Below are 11,958 nucleotides of genomic sequence, written 5' to 3'. Positions count from 1 at the left end.
GTATATTTACTAAAGTGCGGGTTTTTAGAAGTGGAGATATTGCCCATAGTAACCAATCAGATTCTTGCTATTATCTTCAAGAAGGTGCGAGATAAATGTTAAGTAGAATCTGATTGGTTGCTATGGGCAACATCTCTATTTCTGAAAACCTTCACTTTAGTAAATATACCCCCTATTGTTATTCCGGGTGCTAAAATGATAAAGATTTGAGAACCAAGAGCTTCAATCAAGGTTTTTTCAATTAGAAGGTCATCAGTATGAAGCATTAATGGGCTATAAAGAATGTCTGTTCCCTATGTGGATAGAAATAGATGGTTTCCCCAGCAACAATGGAAAAGAAAAAAACAGTGCGATACCCAGCAGGGAGCTATTGCAGGTAATTTGCATTTGCTTACTCTCCGGGAATTGTAGGGAGACTTCAAATTCCACACTTTGCTCTCAGACCCTGTCCATTACTACCGCGCAATGGGTGGGGCAGAGCAGTAATGATGGGCTTTACTGTGAATTGCACCATCATGGCCATGTTCCCAGCGACATAGTTGGCGGGCCCGTAATGACAACATTCTGCTTTATGCCTCCACTCTTCACCCCTACACTTCCCTTCTGTGATAAAGGAGAAATTTGAAAGGTGTTCAAAAGATGGCACAAAAAAGCTGCCTAGGTTAAATCAATTTCTAGCATACATATCACCAATATATATATAAGTCAAACATGGAAGAGAAATCGAAATGACTCAACCTTTGGCGCTAAAAAAGATAACAACACTTCAATACATGTGAAAGAGTTATCACATATAACCACATATATAAGAGGTAATACCTTCCTTATAAATGTCAGGCGGAATGTTTATCGGTTATTGTCCCTGGGTTGAGTGACCTATTCTTGGTACTGCTTTTGTCGTCCTATTCACTCAGTGAATATGTGGAAATAATAAACAAGTGAAAGAAACCCAATGTGTAGTAAATTGGTGTATCAGGCTCTTACTAAATCAGTGTTTACTATAGCAGTAGAACAATGCGTGCACCACTCACACTCTGGTTAGTCGGAGTATATATATCAAGGTTTCTTTATAGGGTCTAAACATTTCTTTCTGTTTGTGTATATGCAGTGCACTCCTCTCAGTGTGGACACCATCTTTTACAACTGTGTCTAGATTTTGACTGTCGACATTTTGACCCATCTACATTTTAACTACTGACCTTATGTTCATGTCATTCTTGCACATTACAGTGTCAACCTTTTGATTGTCTATGTTTGACTATCTACATTTTAACTACATTCTATAAGTGTATGTACTCTGTTTATATATATATACACAGTATATATATATATATATATATATATATATATATATACACACAGTATATATATATATATATATATATACACACTACCGTTCAAAAGTTTGGGGTCACCCAGACAATTTCGTGTTTGACATGAAAACATACTTTTATTTATCAAATGAGTTGCAAAATGAATGGAACGTATAGTGAAGTCATTGGCAAGGTTAGAAATAATGATTTTTATTTGAAATAATAATTTTGTCTTTCAAACTTTGCTTTTGTCAAAGAATGCTCCTTTTGCAGCAATTACAGCATTGCAGACCTTTGGCATTCTAGCTGTCAATTTGTTGAGGTAATCTGAAGAAATTTCACCCCACGCTTCCTGAAGCACCTCCCACAAGTTGGATTGGCTTGATGGGCACTTCTTGCGTACCATACGGTCAAGCTGCTCCCACAACAGCTCAATGGGGTTGAGATCTGGTGACTGCGCTGGCCACTCCATTACAGACAGAATACCAGCTGCCTGCTTCTTCCCTAAATAGTTCTTGCATAAATTGGAGGTGTGCTTTGGGTCATTGTCCTGTTGGAGGAGAAAATTGGCTCCAATCAAGTGCTATCCACTGGGTATTGCATGGCGTTGTAAAATGGAGTGATAGCCTTCCTTATTCAAAATACCTTTTACCTTGTACAAATCTTCCACTTTACCAGCACCAAAGCAGCCCCAGACCATCACATTACCTCTACCATGCTTGACAAATGGCGTCAGTCACTCTTCCAGCATCTTTTCACTTGTTCTGCATCTCACAAATGTTCTTTTGCCCATATTAATCTTTTCCTTTTATTGGCCAGTCTCAGATATGGCTTTCTCTTTGCCACTCTGCCTAGAAGGCCAGCATCCTTAGTCGCCTCTTCACTGTAGACGTTGACACTGGCATTTTGCGGGTACCATTTAATGAAGCTGCCAGTTGAGGACTTGTGAGGCATCTATTTCTCAAACTAGAGAATCTAATGTATTTGTCTTCTTGCACAGCTGTGCACCGGGCCTCCCACTTCTCTTTCTACTCTGGTTAGAGCCTGTTTGTGAAGGGAGTAGTACACACCGTTGTAGGAAATGTTCAGTTTCTTGGCAATTTCTCGCATTGAATAACTTCATTTCTAAGAACAAGAAAAAAGTAACTGTCTCAACACTCCTTGTGCTAATGTCTTTGGATCCTCCAGGTCCTGGCACCCTAATGCTAACCACCACCCCCAGCCTATCGCCTGGCTGGCTTATCCAGCATCAGGAGCAATGAGCATCAGGTGTATGGAAGCTTTAAACCCTTCCAGTAATTATTCTAGCTGGGTCTGTGTAAATGTGAAAACCTGGAATTCCACACCTCCACTGCTAATGCAGAACGCACAGGTTTCACTCCAGTCTCCCTTGGAGGGAGCTGATTCCACCATAACGTGGGCAATTCAGGTGATATATATATATATATATGTAATGTACCCCTTGAGCCCTGTGAACAGTCCAAAATGGCATATAATGTATAGTACAAAATGATGCAAGCTAATTGATATCAGCTCCACCTTGTTATAGTCAATCTCAATTTGAGTAACACCTAAAAAATTAGAACAAGGGAAAGCTAAAGGTGCCCCAGATCATTCAAATACCATGGAGCAAAAATGATCATTATGCATGTAACTTTGAAATATATAGGAAAGCTTATCTGGAATATGGAATTTCTTTAGGCCGCACTGCACTAGGAAAAAAAATCTTCTTCAATGGTCACCAGGTAATGCCTCTGTCCACAAATATTATGTCCCTGCTGAATTGTACAGGAAAGCTGCTGTTACTGTACAATCTGTGAAATATGTGACGTTTGTAGATAGGGCAGATCTATGGAAATAATGTAAAGTGTAATAAACACAGATGGTAAGGTGCTGCCTGAAAACAATCCTTGTGCAGATATACAAATTGACAAAAACTAATTGTAGTAGAATTCAATAAGCATATACTGTATTCTACAAATATTCTACCAATTCCTCACCCTCTTCAGTGTTGTGTACATCCGCATCCTCACAGAGTATTAATTCGTCCCCGCTGGAATCCACCGCCACAGGTCCCTCTGTACGTTCTGGAGGCTGGTCTCCCTGGAAGAGTTGATAATTCATTTTTATGAACATCATCTTCTCCACATTTTGTGGAAGCAACCTCCTACGCCTTTCGCTGACAAGGTTCCCGGCTGCACTAACCACTCTTTCAGAGTACACACTGGAGGGGTGGCAACTCAGGTAAAATAGAGCCAGTTTGTACAGGGGCCTCCAAATTGCCTCTTTTTCCTGCCAGTACAGGTACGGACTGTCTGACATGCCTACTTGGATGCTGACACCAATGTAATCCTCCACCATTCTGTCAATGGTGACAGTATCATATGCAGTGACAGTAGACTTGTCAGAAATTGTTGGCACGTCCTTCAGTCCGGACCAGATGTCCAAACCGGCCCTTGACTTATGACACAGGCGCACGCTTGGCGCTGCTGCTGTGTTGATGCACGTGCGGCTACTGCACATACATTTCGCACACAACCACAGAAAAAAAAGAATTGTTTATTTTTTGTGGCGTGCACTTTGGGGGTTACACCACCCTTTAACAGACTTATGGGACACAGGCGCACGCTTGGCGTTGCTCCTTTGTTGATGCACGTACAGTGCACACAATTCACAAACACAGAAGAAAATGTTTTATTTTTGTTGGAGCGCACTTTGGGGGTTACACCACCCTTTAACAGACAGACGCACGCTTGTCGCTGCTGCTTTGAGGATGCAGGTGCGGCTACAGCCCACACAATTCACAAAGACAGAAAAAAAAGAATTTTTTATTTTTTTGGAGTGCACTTTGGGGGTTACAGCACCCTTTAACAGACAAGCCAGCTGGCCCTTTAGTTATGGGACACAGGCGCACGCTTGGCGCTGCTCCTTTGTTGATGCACATGCAGCCACAGTGCACACAATTCACAAACACAGAAAATAATTTTTTATTTTGTTTGGTGTGCACTTTGGGGGTTACAGCACCTTTTAACGGTTAAGCCAGACGGCTCTTTACTTATGACACAGGTGCACGCTTGACGCTACTTTGTTGATGCACGTGCGGCTACTGTGCACACAATTCACAAACACAAAAAAATATGTTTTTTTATTTTTTTTGGAGTGCACTTTGGGGGTTACAGCACCCTTTAATGGACAAGCCAGCCGGCCCTTTACTTATGGGACACAGGCGCATGATTGGCACTGCTCCTTTGTTGATGCACGTGCAGCCACAGTGCACACAATTCACAAACACAGAAAATAATTTTTTATTTTGTTTGGAATGAACTTTGGTGGTTACAGCACTCTTTAACGGTCAAGCCAGCCGGCTCTTTACTTATGACACAGGCGCACGCTTGACGCTACTTTGTTGATGCACATGCGGCTACTGTGCACACAATTCACAAAGACAGAAAAAAAAGAATTGTTTATTTTTTGTGTAGCGAACTTTGGGGGTTACACCACCCTTTAACATACAGACGCACGCTTAGCGCTGCTGCTTTGAGGATGCAGGTGCGGCCACTGCACATACATTTCACACACAAACACAGAAAAAAAGATTATTTTATTTTTGCTGGAGCGCACTTTGGGGGTTACAAAACCCTTTAACAGACAGAGGCAAGCTTGTCGCTGCTGTTTTGAGGATGCAGGTGCGGCTACAGCCCACACAATTCACAAAAACAGAAAAAAAAATAATTTTTTATTTTTTTTGGAGTGCACTTTGGGGGTTACAGCACCCTTTAACGAATGAGCCAGCCGGCCCTTTACTTATGACACAGGCGCACGCTTGGTGCTACTTTGTTGATGCACATGCGGCTACTGCGCACGCAATTCACAAACACAGAAAAAATTAATTTTTTCTGCACTAGGGGGAGCACCCCTGATGGACAGAGCACCCCCTGGCCAACACTACAGCACCCCTTTAGGACTGGGACACTGCACAGGACTTTGGAGTGAACACAGCCCCTATGGACAACTGACTGCACAACACAGCCCAGCCAGCCCCTATGGACTTTGGAGGAGTGGACACAGCCCCTATGGACAACAGGAGCACAGCACAATACAGCCAGCCCCTATGGACTTTGGAGGAGTGGACACAGCCCCTAAGGACAACAGCAGCACAACACAGCCAGCCCCTATGGACTTTGGAGGAGTGGACACAGCCCCTATGGACACTGACTGCACAACACAGTCCAGCCAGCCCCTATGGACTTTGGAGGAGTGGACACAGCCCCTATGGACAACAGCAGCACAGCACAACACAGCCATCCCCTATGGACTTTGGAGGAGTGGACACAGCCCCTATGGACTTTGGAGGAGTGGACACAGCCCCTATGGACAACAGCAGCACAGCACAACACAGCCAGCCCCTATGGACTTTGGAGGAGTGGACACAGCCCATATGGACAACTGACTGCACAACACAGTCCAGCCAGCCCCTGTGGACTTTGGAGGAGTGGACACAGCCCCTATGGACAACAGCAGCACAGCACAACACAGCCAGCCCCTATGGACTTTGGAGGAGTGGACACAGCCCCTATGGACAACAGCAGCACAGCACAACACAGCCAGCCCCTATGGACTTTGGAGGAGTGGACACAGCCCCTATGGACAAAGCAGCACAGCACAACACAGCCAGCCCCTATGGAGTTTGGAGGAGTGGACACAGCCCCTATGGACAACAGCAGCACAGCACAACACAGCCAGCCCCTATGGACTTTGAAGGAGTGGACACAGCCCCTATGGACAACAGCAGCACAGCGCATAACAGCACAACACTGCACTACAGTACACAGCCCAGCCAGCCCTAACTCCCACCCTCCCTCTTCACTGTCCACAGCCGAGTGAGAAAATGGCGCCGACGCGGGTACCTTATATAGAATCCAAAACCCGTGAGACCCGGAAGGCGGGATGATGACGTTTTGCCTAGATTTCAGATCCGAGTCAGGCAGGAAAAGTCGAGCCTGACTCCGATCGGCCTCGGATCGGGGGGGCTCGGTGGGGTTCGGATTTCAGAAACCGAACCCACTCACCCTTAGTTAAAAGTGACACATTTTTTATTTTTAGCATAAAACTAGTAGACAAATTCCCGTGTGCAAAACAACTTTATTATACATCAAACAGCATAAACACAGCCTAATATATTATAGAACTGAAGTAAATACAACTGTATCAAACATAGAAACTACATAACATCAGTCTGCACTGTAAACATTTCAGCACAGACTACTGAGATGAAGCAAACATATACTTGGACAAATAAATAGATGTACTGGCGTCACTAGGAGGGTGCGGGGGGTGCGAGCCAATCTGCTATTTTGGTGTTACCCCCTCGGATGGTGTCATGAGCAGCCAAACTGCAGTGAGAGGCAGGGGACTGCTGCTGTGCTGAGCACCCCAGCCTCCCCCTGCCTCTAAGACCATTGAGTGCTGAGAAAGGGGGGTTAGAGAGGTGGTCACGCCCCAAGAGTGGCACCCATGAGTGGGCATGGCTTCATGGCACGAGGCCACGCCCCCTTACGCACGCGCACCTCCGTAATCCCTAACCCCCGCACCGGGTGTCAGAAAGGTTAGTGACGCCGCTGAACAAATGACAGTGGCATTTTAGATTTTACATTTTTACACTTAACCAGAATTTAGATTTTTTTTTTCATGGTCACTTCATTCACAAGTATAATAATCTCATTCCCGTTATTACACTGCATTTTCGTGCAAAATACACCACAGAATGTACTCAGTTACATCATTTTGTGTTGTCTAGTTCTATACATTAGATATATATTATTCATGGGCGTAACACCATAGGTGCAAAGGGTGCAGCTGCTATGAGGCCCATAACTAAGGCGGGCCCATCATCCTTGTCAAAGTTGCATATGTTATACCCCTGTCATACAGAATAAAGCCAAAAACATGGCTTTTACCCAGTATTTGATGCACAGGTTATTTTCCGGTCTCAGCCTAGACCCCCCTTCACAAAGAAAAGCAGATTCCCGGGTCAAGCATTTGGACTCTGTAATTTGCAGATCAACCTGGGTATTTCTTCTGTGTGAAAAGGTCAACCTGTGTTGCAATTCCCGGGACTTTGAACCTGGGTGGAAGTTCCAGGAATTTCGACCTGGGTTGACCCTTTCACACAGAAAAAGGACCTGTGTTGATCTGCAAATTACCCAGTCCAAATGCTTGACCCGGGAATTTGCATTTCTTTGTGAAAGAGCTATTATATACATCTTTCACCATTGGGTGATACATAGGTGCCTTCAAATACCAAGTTATTCCCTGGTATTATTGCAAGTGTACCACACACTATTGTGTGTTTCACTAATATCAAAATGTCAAAATACTGTACACAGTATTCTGTATAAGATTGCTCTGAGAGAAGACTTTTTATCTTATCTTTAAATATATTATTCAGTTACTTTACATATGTGATTTTTAATTACTACCTTTATCATTATATTTTATTTATATGGCTCCACCAAGTATCCGTAGCTCAGAACAGGGGAAATGACAGTGAAATACAACCAATTCAACATAAAAAGGACAGAGCCCATACAAGTACAATAGGATAAATTAACCATCGAAATAGTAAGATAACAAAGTGAACCCGGTACCCATGTGTGGGTAGACAGAAAGGTCATAGAAATTAAGGGGCATATGTATCAAAGCTTGATGTGAGATAAAATTGTGAGATATATATCACCAACCAATCAGCTTCTAACTTACATTTTGCAGGCTGCGTTTAAGAAATGATAGTTTGGAGCTCATTGGTTGGTGATATATATTTCACAATTTTATCTCACATCAAGCTTTGATACATATACCCCTAAGTGTGAGTGTATTGGAGACAAGGATAGTGCAGGGACTGAGCATCAGGGTAGAGGGCCCTGCTCGCAAAAGTTTACAGACTAGGGAAAGTGTATATAAAATAGAGATGTGCACGGACCCCTTATTTTGGTTATGGATCTGGATTCATCTTCGTGTTTTGGTTGTGCAAACCACCTTCAAATGTTTTGGTTTTGGATCTGTTATTTTTAAAAAAAAATAAAATAAAATTGAAAAAAGTTTTTAAAAACAGCTAAAATCATGTAATTTATGCGATCCAAAAGCCAAAATTCAGATTTAAAATCTGAATTCATAACCGCGAAAAGATCAGAATCGCGACTCGGATTTATCCGGATCTCCTCAGGAGATCAGAACTGTGACTTGGATTTTTTCGGATTCACGACATTCGTGTGGAATCGGATTTGTGAAATCGAACTGCACATCTCTAATATAAAATAAACTTTAAGTTATCTCTTTGTGTCTTCCCAATGTTAGCCTTTAAGTTTTGGGTGTTTTTAGAATTAATGCTTATTTTACGCTTCCTAAGATTTGACCCTGGTCTCCTGAAAAATATAAAGTAAGTTTCTTTTTGTAAAAACATTTGAGTATTCAACTAGAATACTACACTTAGCTGTTGCACTTATCAAAGTGCTAATAGAACAGTTTGTGTCTGCCGTGGTACTATAATCATTTTCCAAAAATGTGACAGGTTGCCAAAAATATCACTGGATGTCCTTCAATAGTTTAGTTTTTGGAGGACCTGATGTCTGCAGCAGAACAAGGATAGGCATTCAAAATTTAGGGATGGGGTTACGTCATATGCTTATGGTCTGGCTGATTCAGCAGATTACCTAAAATGTCCTGATTTCCAGATCAAGAAAGTTGGAAGTTTTGTCATCTCAATTATACTTATTAGCACAATATAGCTTTAATCACTTTTTTTATTTTATTTTTTATTTGCAGCAGCAGGATGCCCCAAATGTTTGGAACAATTGTTAAATCAACTGAATGAAAACTTCCGCATTTCTTGTTTCATATCACTTAGATGTTGCTTGATGTGGCTCAGTTAGTCCATGTTAGTCTTTGAATTCACCAGAAAAGGTACATTTGTAGCATAATAGTTTTTGTCAGATTTCCACATACGTGTATGTATTAGAATGAAATCATGAACGCAGAATTTCTCTTTGGGTGTGGAGACATTAAATCCGGATATGAAATGTGCTATTAAAAAAAAGAAATATTTACTGTTAACTAATCAATTGTACTATATTATTATGTGATTATATTGATATTTATACTGTAGCTAAACACAAGTCATTTCTAGATAAAGTATGATTGTTTGTATGTAAGATCCTCCATGGCTATTGCTTTATATCTGATAAGAAATCATTGGTTCCTATTTTGTTGCCTACTAATACTGACTGTTATTTCTGCGCTTGTAGGGCTTTCTTTTTGGATTGGCTAATGGACATTTTGATATAATAAATGTGCTTAGATCTATATGACTAACAGTTGACACTGTTATACCCCTTTTCCACCTAAATTCCGGGTCTGACCCGGAGTTGGAACAAAGTTCCTATCCGGATTAGACCCGGAATTTTGCCGGCGCCGACTCGGGATATTCCCGAGTCAGCGCAGCTCACACCGCAGTCGGGTCTGCATAGACCCGGCTTTTGCGGAGTGAAAGTGGTCGCTTGGAGATGACGTCATCTCCAAGCGCCACTGAAGCCGGACCAAGCAGCCGGCTAGCAGCGCACTCCAGGTCATCGTGACCCGGAGTGCGCTGTTCTCACAGCAGGGTTTCACGGGCTATGCCCGTGTTAAACCCTGCTAGTTACCTGGGTTGGATTGCCGGGTCACTCGACCCGGCGATCCAACTCTCTCCCCTTTTACACAAGGGAGCTGCCCGGGTTAACCCTTCAAAAACCCGGGTTTTAGCTCCGGTGTAAAAGGGGTATTACTTATACAAACCACATAATAAGTCAACAACATGTTACCCATATACCATTTGTCAGGTAATTAAGTGATATGAACAATGTATATGGTTTAAGTTTAAGGGGGAGATTTATCAAAGCTTGGTGAGAAATAAAGTGGGGAAAGGTAAAGTACCAACCAATCAGCTCCTAACTGTTACATTACAGGCTGTGTTTGAAAAATGACAGTTATGGTGGGTACACACTAGCGGACTGCCCAATGCGACAGCCAATGGTGCTGATGAACGATATATCGGGTGGTCTGTACACACTGCATAATCCGGTGACTGACCGTCCGATATGTCATTCACCGGCAACATTGACCTTGCTGGCTAGTCGCTCTGTCGTGCACGTACAGACGATGGAACGACCCCGTAGGTACACCATAGACGATGTGCTCGTTATGTTGCCCCAATCCACGGGATTTGATGACATATCGTCTAGTGTGTACCTGTCTTTAGGAGCTGATTGGTGGGTGCACCATTTAATATTAGTAACTAGTGATATGCACAAGATGTAAACATGAAATGGCCTTATAAAGAAAAAAAAATAGAAGGGAAAAGGGTAATAGCTTAAAACTCACATAAAAAGAAAGTATGATCAGCATTGTTCTCTGTTTATTTAGTTTATTAATTGGCATAAGCTGGAGCAATTTGTAAGGAAACGAGAATTAATCATTTAAGATGATACTTGTGGGTAAGCTGGTTGGCATAGTGGAGGGCATTACTGCCTTATAGTCAATTCCCAGTCATGGCTGATCAGTGTTAGAGTCTGTATGTTCTCACCATGTTTAAGTTTCCTCCTACACTCCATAAATATAATGGCAAGTTATTTGGCTAGTGATAAAAAAATCACTTCAGGTGTGTATGTGTCCCAGTGATAGGGAATTTATACAGTAAGCTACGCTGGGACAGGGATTGATGTGAATGACCAAATTATTTTCTATAAAGCACTGCATAATATGTGTGCACTATATAAATAACTACTAATAATTATTAATAATAATATATATAATAAATATATATATATATAATTTTATTTTATTTTTTTTATTATTAATTATTTTTGGAGGGGGGCAGTTATCAGCAACACGGCCTATAGTTGTTTTTAGCATCTTAATTACAAATGCATTTTAATGATATTTTACAGCATGCTGCACTATAGTTTATGGTACCTCAAAAAGTCTGGCGCTCTAACGATCATGTGCTGGAAATCTTCCAAAGAGAGCTTTCCATCATTGTCTACGTCAGCCTCGTCTATCACCTTCTCACACACCAGACACACTTCCTCTGGTGTTAACTCATTCCGGGTAAGCTTGTTAAGTGTCTTTTCCAGGTCTGATTTACATATGTAATCATCATTATTGAAATCTAGATAAGAAATGTGGGCAAAAGAAACGTTCAAATGTAAAAAAAAAAATTATTTAATATTTTTTATTTTTTGTGCACCTTCATACATATATATACAGAAACTGCCAACAGGTTATATATGAGATGGGGAACCTGACATGTAGAATTTGGAATATATAGACAATGCATGCAAACAAGATGGACATAGGATAAGGAGTTGTGTGACAAGTCGAGAGATGTCATGGACAATGTGATAGGTAGTATGTTAAATGGAGACCAGCAGTGGGCAACATGTGCAAGCCAGTGGCGTATCTATAATGGCTGCAGGGTGTGCGGTGCACATGGGACCCACAACACACACCCTGCAGCCATTTCTTAAATACTTACCTATCTGGAGTCCCGCATCTGCAGTACTAGCACTCCACAAATCAGAAATATGGAGCAGCGGCCATTTTCCCAGCATTT

The 11,958-nt window shown here is 42.0% G+C and overlaps 1 protein-coding gene across 1 annotated transcript in view; it reads right to left on the bottom strand.

Annotated features, from left to right (window-relative positions):
- Positions 1 to 9,364: 9,364 nt before the first annotated feature.
- The window catches only part of CIB3 (calcium and integrin binding family member 3), a 43,161-nt gene continuing 40,567 nt past the window's right edge, over positions 9,365 to 11,958 (bottom strand). Inside the window, exons 5-6 of the mRNA XM_088469005.1 lie at positions 11,319 to 11,514; positions 9,365 to 9,392 (exon numbers count right to left, since the gene is read on the bottom strand). Of these exons, the coding sequence (XP_088325131.1) occupies positions 9,371 to 9,392; positions 11,319 to 11,514 (218 nt within the window). The 3' untranslated portion in view covers positions 9,365 to 9,370. The remainder of the gene's footprint in view (positions 9,393 to 11,318; positions 11,515 to 11,958) is intronic.

This window comes from Taudactylus pleione, unplaced genomic scaffold (assembly GCF_031769625.1).
Source record: "Taudactylus pleione unplaced genomic scaffold, aTauple2 ptg000087l, whole genome shotgun sequence".
Classification (NCBI taxonomy): domain Eukaryota; kingdom Metazoa; phylum Chordata; class Amphibia; order Anura; family Myobatrachidae; genus Taudactylus; species Taudactylus pleione.
This window is presented reverse-complemented; position numbering and strand designations above follow the sequence as displayed.